This window comes from Scyliorhinus canicula, chromosome 18 (assembly GCF_902713615.1).
Source record: "Scyliorhinus canicula chromosome 18, sScyCan1.1, whole genome shotgun sequence".
Lineage (NCBI taxonomy): Eukaryota > Metazoa > Chordata > Chondrichthyes > Carcharhiniformes > Scyliorhinidae > Scyliorhinus > Scyliorhinus canicula.
The window spans coordinates 63,975,576-63,991,638 of record NC_052163.1 but is presented as its reverse complement, the minus strand read 5'-3'; the positions used below and the strand labels follow the sequence as shown (position 1 = coordinate 63,991,638).

Below are 16,063 nucleotides of genomic sequence, written 5' to 3'. Positions count from 1 at the left end.
AGAGTAGCGGTGGAAGGGTGTTTTTCAGAATGGAGACATGTAGCTAGTGGTGTTCTGCAGGGATCAGTGCTGGGATTTCTGTTGTTTGTAGTTTATATAAATGATCTGGAAGATAATATGGGTGGTCTGATTTGTAAGTTTACAGTCGACACGAAGAGTGGCGGTGTTGCTGATAGTGTCGGGGATTGTCAGAGGATGCAACAATATATAGTTAGACAGGAGACATGGGCACAGAAATGGCAGATGGAGTAGGGGGCGGCACAGTAATGCAGTGGTTAGCACTGCTGCTTCATGGCACTGAGGACCCGGGTTCGATCCAGGCCCCGTATCACTGTTCGGGTGGAGTTTGCACATTCTCCCCATGTCTGCGTGGGTCTCACCCCCACAACCCAAAGATGGGGCCTCACGGTAGCATGGTGGTTAGCATCAATGCTTCACAGCTCCAGGGTCCCAGGTTCGATTCCCGGCTGGGTCACTGTCTGTGTGGAGTCTGCACGTCCTCCCCGTGTGTGCGTGGGTTTCCTCCGGGTGCTCCGGTTTCCTCCCACAGTCCAAAGATGTGTGGGTTAGGTGGATTGGCCATGCTAAATTGCCCGTAGTGTAAGGTTAATGGGGGGATTGTTGGGTTGCGGGTATACGGGTTACGTGGTTAAGTAGGGTGATCATTGCTCGGCACAACATCGAGGGCCAAAGGGCCTGTTCTGTGCTGTACTGTTCTATATGTACAGGATAGGTGAATTGCCCGTGCTAAATTGCCCCTTAATTGGAAAATATAATTGGGTGCTCTAAATTTATTTTTTTAAAAAGAAATGGCAGATTGAGTTTAATCCGGACAAATGCGAGGTAATGCATTTTAGAGGATCAAATCTAGGTATGAATTATACTTTAAATGGCAGAATCCTTAGGAACATTAACGTACAGAGGGATCTGGGTGTGCAGGTCCACAATTCCCTAAAAGTGGCAACACTAGGGGTTTCTCACAGTAACTTCATTTGGAGCCTACTTGTGACAATAAGCGATTTTCATTTTCATGTTTCATTTTCACAGGTGGCCACGGTGATTAAGGTATATAGCATGCTTGCCTTCATCAGATAGCCATGATGTGGAGATGCCGGCGTTGGACTGGGGTGAGCACAGTTAGAAGTCTTACAACACCAGGTTAAAGTCCAACAGGTTTGTTTCAAACACGAGCTTTCGGAGCGCAGCTCCTTCCTCAGGTGAATGGAGAGGTATGTTCCAGAAACATTTATAGAGACAAAGTCAGAGATGCTGGACAATGCTTGGAATGCGAGCATTTGCAGGTAATCAAATCATTACAGATCCAGGAGAGGGATAATCACAGGTTAAAGAGGTGTGAATTGTCTCAAGCCAGAACAGTTGGTAGGATTTTGCAAGTCCAGGCCAGATGGTGGGGGGTGGATGTAATGCAACATGAATCCAAGATCCCGGTTGAGGCCGCACTCATGTGTGCGGAACTTAGCTATAAGTTTTTGCTCGGCAATTCTGCGTTGTCGCGTGTCCTGAAGACCGCCTTGGAGAACGCTTACCCGGAGATCAGAGGCTGAATGCCCTTGACTGCTGAAGTGTTCCCCGACTGGAAGGGAACATTTCTGCCTGGTGATTGTCATTTACAAGGGGGCACAGGTTCAAGGTGAAAGGGGGAAAGTTTAAGGGAGATGTGCGGGGTAAGTTTTTCACGCAGAGAGTGGTGGATGCCTGGAACGTGTTGCCAGAGGATGTGGTGGAAGCAGGCACATTAGCAACATTTAAGAGGCATCTGGATGGTACATGAATAGGGAGGAAATAGAGGGATATGGATCGAGCAAGGGTAGAAGGTTTTTTTTAGTTAGGGCATCATGATCGGCACAGGCTTGGAGGGCCGAAGGGCCTGTTCCTGTGCTGTACTTTTCTTTGTTCTTTGTTTTTATTCTCTGCTCTATAATTCAACCTAAACCCCAGAAGTTAAATCTTCCCTGTACTGACCGCCCAAGGAGAGTTAGCACTGTCCTAAAAAGTAAGGTTAAAGGGGGGGTTCTTGGGTTACGGGTATAGGGTGGATATGTGGGTTTGAGTAGGGTGATCATTGCTCGGCACAACATCGAGGGCCGAAGGGCCTGTTCTGTGCTGTACTGTTCTATGTTCTATGTTCTATTGTGGATGGAGAGGACTGGATGGCTTCCTTTTAGAATTGCTAAGATGTTCATCATAAACAAAGACACAAATCTGAATAGAGATTTATTAGATAAATGCATGTATATCTATATTTAAATATCACATTAGTAAGTAGAAGTTTCAATCCTCATGCTGTTCATCAGGTGGACATCTTGTACGCACAGACAGTAATGCCATCAAGATGAGGAGCTCTGTATTCTCTATGTGCACCTAGCCATCCTCAAACTCCCAGATATACATTATTCTATCTATAAGCCATCTGAAGATTAAATTAGTGGCTATCCGCCATCGTATATGTCACCATCTGAACCGCTCAATTAGAGCCTAACCTATAATTTACTCTGGGTATCTATTTTAAAGCATTTGAACCCCTCGATCAAAAGTAAGATTCTCAGACTTTTCAGCGAAGGGGAAGGATAAATAGTAAATATAGTGAAGTTCAGCAAGACTGGCAGAAAGAGGAACTTCAGAAAATCCTCCCCATCAATTGTTCACCAAACCATGTTCTGTCTGAGCAGAGCATCAGAGTGCCAATAGTCCTTTGCCACCTCAAAACCTTTAGGTTTATGTAATAGGCCCCTTTGCCCCTGCAGTAATAAATTTCCCTACACGTTTATAGGAGAATGGACAGATGTTCCACAGCATCAAAGCTCCAATGGTCGTTGACACAGAATGTCTCTCAGAGTTTACAGATAGCAATCCGCCTCTTTAACCTCATTGAAAGCTTCATCAGTACAGTGAACCCGGGACCTGCGCCGAAGGATGTGCAGCTCAATGCTGGAGTTCTGCACTGCTTCATGCCCAATGGGGGATTGGTGGTTGCTTTGCTCTTTCTCAGTCTTGGTCCCAGATTCCTGGTGCTCTTCTACCTTGGCATGCTTGGGACCGCTGCAGCTCTTCATATCACTATCGACCGTATCTTCCACCCTGTGAGGCCAAAATAGAGAGGTCAAGCGATTAACAACCTGCTTTAGCATCTCAAACATCTAAATACCTGCTATAGGGGACAAAGAGAAAGTGGATAATGAGTCTTTGTGGGTAGGTTGGGGAGGAAGCTTGAAAGACTGGTCGACAAGTTGGGCTTGAGGATTAACTGGGTGGGGCCTTGCAGTATAGGATACAATCCTGGTGCTGGAATAGTGATGGCCAACACAGCCCCCAATATTGAGCCTCATTCCCACCCGCAAGCTGCACAGAGTTGTCGGCCAAGCATAATTGAGGATCAGGTCACTGTGACACTAGCAGGGATTCTGTGGTACGTGGAGTGGTCAGGAAGGATGGGATGAGCTGGGATGCAGTGGGGAGGGTGAGATGATCCTGTAGAGGTGATGGAAGTGTGTGTAGTAGAGAATTATAGAAGCATACAATTTACAGTGCAGAAGGAGGCCATTCGGCCCATCGAGTCTGCACCGGCCCTTGGAAAGAGCACCCTATCTAAGCCCACACCTACACCCCATCCCCGTAACCCAGAAACCCCACCCAAACTTTTTGGACACTAAGGGCAATTCAGCATGGCCAATCCACCTAACTAGCACATCTTTAGACTGTGGGAGGAAACCGGAGCACCCGGAGGAAACCCACACAGACACGGGGAGAACGTGCAGACTCCGCACAGACAGTGACCAAGCCGGGAATCGAACCTGGGACCCTGGAGCTGTGAAGCAACTATGCCAACCACTGTGCTACTGTGCATGTTAGGAATGGGTGAGTGGAAAGAAGGGCAATTAGCATCCTTGGCATGACACAAAGGCAAAGGGAAGAGATGTAATAATAAGTGACGTGTGGTAATGAGTGGGAAACACCATGCTTTCTTTCAGTGTTGGCTCTGGAAGAGAATTCCTGCAATTGGTTACTCTAAGGACACTGCACTGTTGCCCTCACCCACCCCCCTCCACCGCCTCCCCCCTCCCCCCCCCCCCCCCCCCCTCCCAATACCCCACAACCACTAACCCCAACATCACCCCCACCCCCAATCTACTAACTGTTGGGCTGCAGAAAGGCCTGGTTTTCCTGAGCACGCTCAATGTTATCAGCCAAAGAATAAACCAATGTTACTGTGAGGGCCTCAGAAAGATGCTGAGCTCTTTATTTGCGGTTTAGGCAGCCTTTGGGAAAAGGGTTTTTCAATACAGTTTAATCCTCACAAACAGTTTATGGCATTGCTGTGGCAACAGGATTCAGTAAGTACCCTGTGACTGGACCATGCAAGACAGGCAAGAGAGGAGTTAAGCATGTAATTGAGACAACATTTTTGGTTCATACTTTTCCCTATTTATTTTTCCCTCCGAATTCTGGTGCAGCTTTGTAAAACTGGTCATTTCCCAGCCTCACACGACCTTGTCCATCGACAGTGCATGACTTATCCAACCTTTATGATTTGAATATCACATGCAATTCCAAATTTCCAGTTGTCTAATGTGGAAATCATTATGGGCCCCTTTGTCCAGAAAGAATTCTCAGGTGATTTCTTTCCCTGGTCTAATGCTGTTGGAATCACTTGCAAGCTCTTACCAGATGTACCAGTTGTTGCCAAGTCCCAACTTCGTCCCACAGATACCAGCACGAAACCAGAAATATCTCGGAAGCCACCGTTCCAGGTGGATCATCGATGCCGTAATCTGTTGTTGGGAGGAAAGAAACGCTGAATAGAGCACATTGGGGCATCCTGACGTCATGAAAGACATGCAAATGCAGTATATTGCTTTCCTTCAAAATACCCATGATATCCCACAATGCACCGATTGTGTCTGCCACAGTGCACTGATTTTGTCCCCCAAAACACACTAATTGTGTCTTCCACAACACACTGATTTTGTCCCCATAACACACTGATTATGTATTCCACAACATGACAATATTGTCCCCCATAACACACTGATTGTGTCTTCCACAGCGCACTAATTGTGACACTCACAATGCACTGATTGTGTCCCCCATAACACACTGATTGTTTCTTCCACAGCGCACTAATTGTGACACTCACAATGCACTGATTGTCTCCCACAACATACCGATTTGGTCTCCCATTACACACTGATCGTGTCTCCCACAACACAATGATTGTGTCTCCCACCGCACAGTGATTGTGTCTCCTTCGACACAATGATTGTGTCTCCCACCGCACAGTGATTGTGTCTCCTTCGACACAATGATTGTGTCTCCACCACACACTGATTGTGTCTCACACCACATACTGATTGTATCTCCCACAACACAATGATTGTGTCTTCCACCACACACTGATTGTGTCTCCCTCAACACAATGATTGTGTCTCCCACCACACACTGATTATGTCTCCCACAACACGCTGATTGTGTCTCCCACAACACACTGATTGTGTCTCCCATCACACACTAACTGTGCTTTCCACCACATACTGAATGTATCTCCCACAACACACTGTGTCTCCCACCACACACTGATTGTGTCTCCCATCACACACTGATTGTGTCTCCCTCAACACACTGATTGTGTCTCCCACCACACACTGATTGTGTCTCCCACCACACACTGATTGTGTCTCCCACAACACACTGTGTCTCCCACCACACACTGATTGTGTCTCCCACCACACACTGATTGTGTCTCCCACCACACACTGATTGTGTCTCCCTCAACACACTGATTGTGTCTCCCACCACACACTGATTGTGTCTCCCACCACACACTGATTGTGTCTCCCATCACACACTGATTGTGTCTCCCTCAACACACTGATTGTGTCTCCCACAACACACTGTGTCTCGCACAACACACTGATTGTGTCTCCCACCACACACTGATTGTGTCTCCCACCACACACTGATTGTGTCTCCCTCAACACACTGATTGTGTCTCCCATCACACACTGATTGTGTCTCCCACCACACACTGATTGTGTCTCCCACAACACACTGTGTCTCCCATCGCACACTGATTGTGTCTCCCATCACACACTGATTGTATCTCCCACCACACACTGATTGTGTCTCCCTCAACACACTGATTGTGTCTCCCACCACACACTGATTGTGTCTCCCTCAACACACTGATTGTGTCTCCCACCACACACTGATTGTGTCTCCCACCACACACTGATTGTGTCTCCCTCAACACACTGATTGTGTCTCCCACCACACACTGATTGTGTCTCCCACCACACACTGATTGTGTCTCCCATCACACACTGATTGTGTCTCCCACCACACACTGATTGTGTCTCCCACAACACACTGTGTCTCCCACCACACACTGATTGTGTCTCCCACCACACACTGATTGTGTCTCCCACCACACACTGATTGTGTCTCCCACAACACACTGTGTCTCCCATCACACACTGATTGTGTCTCCCACCACACACTGATTGTGTCTCCCACCACACACTGATTGTGTCTCCCACAACACACTGATTGTGTCTCCCACCACACACTGATTGTGTCTCCCACAACACACTGTGTCTCCCACCACACACTGATTGTATCTCCCACCACACACTGATTGTGTCTCCCACAACACACTGTGTCTCCCATCGCACACTGATTGTGTCTCCCATCACACACTGATTGTATCTCCCACCACACACTGATTGTGTCTCCCTCAACACACTGATTGTGTCTCCCACCACACACTGATTGTGTCTCCCTCAACACACTGATTGTGTCTCCCACCACACACTGATTGTGTCTCCCACCACACACTGATTGTGTCTCCCTCAACACACTGATTGTGTCTCCCACCACACACTGATTGTGTCTCCCACCACACACTGATTGTGTCTCCCATCACACACTGATTGTGTCTCCCATCACACACTGATTGTGTCTCCCACGACACACTGATTGTGTCTCCCATCACACACTGACTGTGTCTCCCTCAACACACTGATTGTGTCTCCCACCACACACTGATTGTGTCTCCCATCACACACTGATTGTGTCTCCCACAACACACTGTGTCTCCCTCAACACACTGATTGTGTCTCCCACAACACACTGTGTCTCCCATCGCACACTGATTGTGTCTCCCTCAACACACTGATTGTGTCTCCCACCACACACTGATTGTGTCTCCCACCACACACTGATTGTGTCTCCCTCAACACACTGATTGTGTCTCCCACCACACACTGATTGTGTATCCCACCACACACTGATTGTGTCTACCACAACACACTGTGTCTCCCATCACACACTGATTGTGTCTCCCACCACACACTGTGTCTCCCAACACACACTGATTGTGTATCCCATCACACACTGATTGTATCTCCCTCAACACACTGATTGTGCCTCCCATCACACACTGATTGTGTCTCCCACCACACACTGATTGTGTCTCCCACAATACACTGTGTCTCCCATCGCACACTGATTGTGTCTCCCTCGACACACTGATTGTATCTCCCACCACACACTGATTGTGTCTCCCACCACACACTGATTGTGTCTCCCACAACACACTGATTGTGTCTCCCACCACACACTGATTGTGTCTCCCACCACACAATGATTGTGTCTCCCACAACACACTGTGTCTCCCACCACACACTGATTGTGTCTCCCACCACACACTGATTGTGTCTCCCTCAACACACTGATTGTGTCTCCCACCACACACTGATTGTGTCTCCCACCACACACTGATTGTGTCTCCCACAACACACTGTGTCTCCCACCACACACTGATTGTGTCTCCCACCACACACTGATTGTGTCTCCCACCACACACTGATTGTGTCTCCCTCAACACACTGATTGTGTCTCCCACCACACACTGATTGTGTCTCCCACCACACACTGATTGTGTCTCCCATCACACACAGATTGTGTCTCCCTCAACACACTGATTGTGTCTCCCACAACACACTGTGTCTCCCACAACACACTGATTGTGTCTCCCACCACACACTGTGTCTCCCACCACACACCGATTGTGTCTCCCATCACACACTGATTGTGTCTCCCATCACACACTGATTGTGTCTCCCACCACACACTGATTGTGTCTCCCACAACACACTGTGTCTCCCATCGCACACTGATTGTGTCTCCCATCACACACTGATTGTATCTCCCACCACACACTGATTGTGTCTCCCTCAACACACTGATTGTGTCTCCCACCACACACTGATTGTGTCTCCCTCAACACACTGATTGTGTCTCCCACCACACACTGATTGTGTCTCCCACCACACACTGATTGTGTCTCCCTCAACACACTGATTGTGTCTCCCACCACACACTGATTGTGTCTCCCACCACACACTGATTGTGTCTCCCATCACACACTGATTGTGTCTCCCACCACACACTGATTGTGTCTCCCACCACACACTGATTGTGTCTCCCACCACACACTGATTGTGTCTCCCACCACACACTGATTGTGTCTCCCACAACACACTGTGTCTCCCATCACACACTGATTGTGTCTCCCACCACACACTGATTGTGTCTCCCACCACACACTGATTGTGTCTCCCACAACACACTGATTGTGTCTCCCACCACACACTGATTGTGTCTCCCACAACACACTGTGTCTCCCACCACACACTGTGTCTCCCACCACACACTGATTGTATCTCCCACCACACACTGATTGTGTCTCCCACAACACACTGTGTCTCCCATCACACACTGATTGTGTCTCCCACCACACACTGATTGTGTCTCCCACCACACACTGATTGTATCTCCCATCACACACTGATTGTGTCTCCCACAACACACTGTGTCTCGCATCACACACTGATTGTGTCTCCCATCACACACTGATTGTGTCTCCCACGACACACTGATTGTGTCTCCCATCACACACTGATTGTGTCTCCCACAACACACTGATTGTGTCTCCCATCACACACTGATTGTGTCTCCCATCACACACTGATTGTGTCTCCCATCACACACTGATTGTATCTCCCATCACACACTGTGTCTCCCATCACACACTGATTGTGTCTCCCACAACACACTGTGTCTCCCATCACACACTGATTGTGTCTCCCACCACACACTGATTGTGTCTCCCACCACACACTGATTGTGTCTCCCACAACACACTGTGTCTCCCATCACACACTGATTGTGTCTCCCACCACACACTGATTGTGTCTCCCACCACACACTGATTGTGTCTCCCACAACACACTGTGTCTCCCACCACACACTGTGTCTCCCACCACACACTGATTGTGTCTCCCATCACACACTGATTGTGTCTCCCACAACACACTGTGTCTCCCATCACACACTGATTGTGTCTCCCACCACACACTGATTGTGTCTCCCATCACACACTGATTGTGTCTCCCATCACACACTGATTGTGTCTCCCACCACACACTGATTGTGTCTCCCACCACACACTGATTGTGTCTCCCACCACACACTGATTGTGTCTCCCACAACACACTGATTGTGTCTCCCACAACACACTGATTGTGTCTCCCACCACACACTGATTGTGTCTCCCACAACACACTGTGTCTCCCACCACACACTGTGTCTCCCACCACACACTGATTGTGTCTCCCACAACACACTGATTGTGTCTCCCACCACACACTGATTGTATCTCCCACAACACACTGAGTCTCCCATCGCACACTGATTGTGTCTCCCACCACACACTGATTGTGTCTCCCACGACACACTGATTGTGTCTCCCACCACACACTGATTGTGTCTCCCACAACACACTGATTGTGTCTCCCACCACACACTGATTGTATCTCCCACAACACTGAGTCTCCCATCACACACTGATTATGTCTCCCATCACACACTGATTGTGTCTCCCACCACACACTGATTGTGTCTCCCACGACACACTGATTGTGTCTCCCACAACACACTGATTGTGTCTCCCACGACACACTGATTGTGTCTCCCACAACACACTGATTGTGTCTCCCACCACACACTGATTGTGTCTCCCACCACACACTGATTGTGTCTCCCACAACACACTGATTGTGTCTCCCACAACACACTGATTGTCTCCCACCACACACTGATTGTGTCTCCCACCACACACTGATTGTGTCTCCCATCACACACTGATTGTGTCTCCCACCACACACTGATTGTGTCTCCCACAACACACTGTGTCTCCCATCACACACTGATTGTGTCTCCCACCACACACTGATTGTGTCTCCCACCACACACTGATTGTGTCTCCCACAACACACTGATTGTGTCTCCCACCACACACTGATTGTGTCTCCCACAACACACTGTGTCTCCCACCACACACTGTGTCTCCCACCACACACTGATTGTGTCTCCCACCACACACTGTGTCTCCCATCACACACTGATTGTGTCTCCCACAACACACTGTGTCTCCCACAACACACTGTGTCTCCCATCACACACTGATTGTGTCTCCCACCACACACTGATTGTGTCTCCCACCACACACTGATTGTGTCTCCCACGACACACTGATTGTGTCTCCCATCACACACTGATTGTGTCTCCCACAACACACTGTGTCTCCCATCACACACTGATTGTGTCTCCCATCACACACTGATTGTGTCTCCCACCACACACTGATTGTGTCTCCCACCACACACTGATTGTGTCTCCCACAACACACTGATTGTGTCTCCCACCACACACTGATTGTGTCTCCCACAACACACTGTGTCTCCCACCACACACTGTGTCTCCCACCACACACTGATTGTGTCTCCCACCACACACTGATTGTGTCTCCCACAACACACTGTGTCTCCCACCACACACTGATTGTGTCTCCCATCACACACTGATTGTGTCTCCCACCACACACTGATTGTGTCTCCCACAACACACTGATTGTGTCTCCCACCACATACTGATTGTGTCTCCCACCACACACTGATTGTGTCTCCCACAACACAATGATTGTGTCTCCCACCGCACAGTGATTGTGTCTCCCACAACACACTGATTGTGTCTCCCACCACACACTGATTGTGTCTCCCACCACACACTGATTGTGTCTCCCACAACACACTGATTGTGTCTCCCACCACATACTGATTGTGTCTCCCACCACACACTGATTGTGTCTCCCACAACACAATGATTGTGTCTCCCACCGCACAGTGATTGTGTCTCCCACAACACACTGATTGTGTCTCCCACCACACACTGATTGTGTCTCCCACCACACACTGATTGTGTCTCCCACAACACACTGATTGTGTCTCCCACCACATACTGATTGTGTCTCCCACCACACACTGATTGTGTCTCCCACAACACAATGATTGTGTCTCCCACCGCACAGTGATTGTGTCTCCCACAACACACTGAGTCTCCCATCGCACACTGATTGTGTCTCCCACAACACACTGTGTCTCCCACCACACACTGATTGTGTCTCCCATCACACACTGATTATGTCTCCCATCACACACTGATTGTGTCTCCCACGACACACTGATTGTGTCTCCCATCACACACTGATTGTGTCTCCCACCACACACTGATTGTGTCTCCCATCACACACTGATTGTGTCTCCCTCAACACACTGATTGTGTCTCCCACAACACACTGTGTCTCCCACCACACACTGATTATGTCTCCCATCACACACTGATTGTGTCTCCCATGACACACTGATTGTGTCTCCCATCACATACTGATTGTATCTCCCACCACACACTGATTGTGTCTCCCACCACACACTGATTGTGTCTCCCATCACACACTGATTGTGTCTCCCATCACACACTGATTGTGTCTCCCACCACACACTGATTGTGTCTCCCACAACACACTGTGTCTCCCATCGCACACTGATTGTGTCTCCCATCACACACTGATTGTATCTCCCACCACACACTGATTGTGTCTCCCTCAACACACTGATTGTGTCTCCCACCACACACTGATTGTGTCTCCCTCAACACACTGATTGTGTCTCCCACCACACACTGATTGTGTCTCCCACCACACACTGATTGTGTCTCCCTCAACACACTGATTGTGTCTCCCACCACACACTGATTGTGTCTCCCACCACACACTGATTGTGTCTCCCATCACACACTGATTGTGTTTCCCACCACACACTGATTGTGTCTCCCACCACACACTGATTGTGTCTCCCACCACACACTTATTGTGTCTCCCACCACACACTGATTGTGTCTCCCACAACACACTGTGTCTCCCATCACACACTGATTGTGTCTCCCACCACACACTGATTGTGTCTCCCACCACACACTGATTGTGTCTCCCACAACACACTGATTGTGTCTCCCACCACACACTGATTGTGTCTCCCACAACACACTGTCTCCCACCACACACTGTGTCTCCCACCACACACTGATTGTATCTCCCACCACACACTGTGTTTCCCATCACACACTGATTGTGTCTCCCACCACACACTGATTGTGTCTCCCACAACACACTGTGTCTCCCACCACACACTGATTGTGTCTCCCACCACACACTGATTGTGTCTCCCATCACACACTGATTGTGTCTCCCACAACACACTGTGTCTCGCATCACACACTGATTGTGTCTCCCATCACACACTGATTGTGTCTCCCACGACACACTGATTGTGTCTCCCATCACACACTGATTGTGTCTCCCACAACACACTGATTGTGTCTCCCATCACACACTGATTGTGTCTCCCATCACACACTGATTGTGTCTCCCATCACACACTGATTGTATCTCCCATCACACACTGTGTCTCCCATCACACACTGATTGTGTCTCCCACAACACACTGTGTCTCCCATCACACACTGATTGTGTCTCCCACAACACACTGATTGTGTCTCCCACCACACACTGATTGTGTCTCCCACCACACACTGATTGTGTCTCCCTCAACACACTGATTGTGTCTCCCACCACACACTGATTGTGTCTCCCACCACACACTGATTGTGTCTCCCTCAACACACTGATTGTGTCTCCCACGACACACTGATTGTGTCTCCCACCACACACTGATTGTGTCTCCCACCACAAACTGATTGTGTCTCCCACCACACACTGATTGTGTCTCCCATCACACACTGTGTCTCCCATCGCACACTGATTGTGTCTCCCTCAACACACTGATTGTGTCTCCCACCACACACTGATTGTGTCTCCCACAACACACTGTGTCTCCCACCACACACTGATTGTGTCTCCCACCACACACTGATTGTGTCTCCCACAACACACTGTGTCTCCCACCAAACACTGATTGTGTCTCCCATCACACACTGATTGTGTCTCCCTCAACACACTGATTGTGTCTCTCATCACACACTGATTGTGTCTCCCACCACACACTGATTGTGTCTCCCACCACACACTGATTGTGTCTCCCTCAACACACTGTGTCTCCCATCAAACACTGATTGTGTCTCCCACCACACACTGATTGTGTCTCCCTCGACACACTGATTGTGTCTCCCACCACACACTGATTGTGTCTCCCAAAACACACTGTGTCTCCCACCACACACTGATTGTGTCTCCCACCACACACTGATTGTGTCTCCCACCACACACTGATTGTGTCTCACTCAACACACTGATTGTGTCTCCCACCACACACTGATTGTGTCTCCCTCCACACACTGATTGTATCTCCCACACACACTGATTGTGTCTCCCACCACACACTGATTGTGTCTCCCACAACACACTGTGTCTCCCATCACACACTGATTGTGTCTCCCACCACACACTGATTGTGTCTCCCACCACACACTGATTGTGTCTCCCACAACACACTGTGTCTCCCACCACACACTGTGTCTCCCACCACACACTGATTGTATCTCCCACCACACACTGATTGTGTCTCCCACAACACACTGTGTCTCCCATCACACACTGATTGTGTCTCCCATCACACACTGATTGTGTCTCCCACCACACACTGATTGTGTCTCCCATCACACACTGATTGTGTCTCCCACCACACACTGATTGTGTCTCCCATCACACACTGATTGTGTCTCCCATCACACACTGATTGTGTCTCCCACCACACACTGATTGTGTCTCCCATCACACACTGATTATGTCTCCCACCACACACTGATTGTGTCTCCCACGACACACTGATTGTGTCTCCCACCACACACTGATTGTATCTCCCACAACACTGAGTCTCCCATCGCACACTGATTGTGTCTCCCATCACACACTGATTATGTCTCCCATCACACACTGATTGTGTCTCCCACGACACACTGATTGTGTCTCCCACCACACACTGATTGTGTCTCCCACAACACACTGATTGTGTCTCCCACAACACACTGTGTCTCCCATCACACACTGATTGTGTCTCCCACCACACACTGATTGTGTCTCCCACAACACACTGATTGTGTCTCCCACCACACACTGATTGTGTCTCCCACAACACACTGTGTCTCCCACCACACACTGTGTCTCCCACCACACACTGATTGTGTCTCCCACAACACACTGATTGTGTCTCCCACCACACACTGAGTCTCCCATCGCACACTGATTGTGTCTCCCATCACACACTGATTATGTCTCCCATCACACACTGATTGTGTCTCCCACGACACACTGATTGTGTCTCCCATCACACACTGATTGTGTCTCCCATCACACACTGATTATGTCTCCCATCACACACTGATTGTGTCTCCCACGACACACTGATTGTGCCTCCCATCACACACTGATTATGTCTCCCATCACACACTGATTGTGTCTCCCACGACACACTGATTGTGTCTCCCATCACACACTGATTATGTCTCCCATCACACACTGATTGTGTCTCCCACGACACACTGATTGTGTCTCCCATCACACACTGATTGTGTCTCCCATCACACACTGTGTCTCCCTCAACACACTGATTGTGTCTCCCACCACACACTGATTGTGTCTCCCATCACACACTGATTGTGTCTCCCACAACACACTGTGTCTCCCACCACACACTGATTGTGTCTCCCACCACACACTGATTGTGTCTCCCATCACACACTGATTGTGTCTCCCATCACACACTGTGTCTCCCTCAACACACTGATTGTGTCTCCCACAACACACTGATTGTATCTCCCACCACACACTGATTGTGTCTCCCACAACACACTGTGTCTCCCATCGCACACTGATTGTGTCTCCCTCGACACACTGATTGTATCTCCCACCACACACTGATTGTGTCTCCCTCAACACACTGATTGTGTCTCCCACCACACACTGATTGTGTCTCCCACCACACACTGATTGTGTCTCCCACCACACACTGATTGTGTCTCCCACCACACACTGATTGTGTCTCCCACAACACACTGTGTCTCCCACCACACACTGATTGTGTCTCCCACCACACACTGATTGTGTCTCCCACCACACACTGATTGTGTCTCCCACAACACACTGTGTCTCCCACCACACACTGATTGTGTCTCCCTCGACACACTGATTGTGTCTCCCACAACACACTGTGTCTCCCACAACACACTGATTGTGTCTCCCACCACACACTGATTGTGTCTCCCACAACACACTGTGTCTCCCACAACACACTGATTGTGTCTCCCACCACACACTGATTGTGTCTCCCACCACACACTGATTGTGTCTCCCACCACACACTGTGTCTCCCACCACACACTGATTGTGTCTCCCACCACACACTGATTGTGTCTCCCACAACACACTGTGTCTCCCACAACACACTGATTGTGTCTCCCACCACACACTGATTGTGTCTCCCACCACATACTGATTGTGTCTCCCACCACACACTGATTGTGTCTCCCACAACACACTGTGTCTCCCACCACACACTGATTGTGTCTCCCACCACACACTGATTGTGTTTCCCACAACACACTGATTGTGTCTCCCTCAACACACTGATTGTGT

At 49.2% G+C, this 16,063-nt stretch overlaps 1 protein-coding gene across 4 annotated transcripts in view; it reads right to left on the bottom strand.

Moving 5' to 3' along the window:
• Positions 1–2,222: 2,222 nt before the first annotated feature.
• The window catches only part of LOC119953628 (transient receptor potential cation channel subfamily V member 6-like), a 117,193-nt gene continuing 103,352 nt past the window's right edge, over positions 2,223–16,063 (bottom strand). For all 4 annotated transcript variants that reach the window (XM_038778088.1, XM_038778085.1, XM_038778086.1 and 1 more), the window contains exons 14-15: positions 4,684–4,790; positions 2,223–3,099 (exon numbers count right to left, since the gene is read on the bottom strand). In XM_038778088.1, the coding sequence (XP_038634016.1) occupies positions 2,859–3,099; positions 4,684–4,790 (348 nt within the window). In that variant the 3' untranslated portion in view covers positions 2,223–2,858. The remainder of the gene's footprint in view (positions 3,100–4,683; positions 4,791–16,063) is intronic.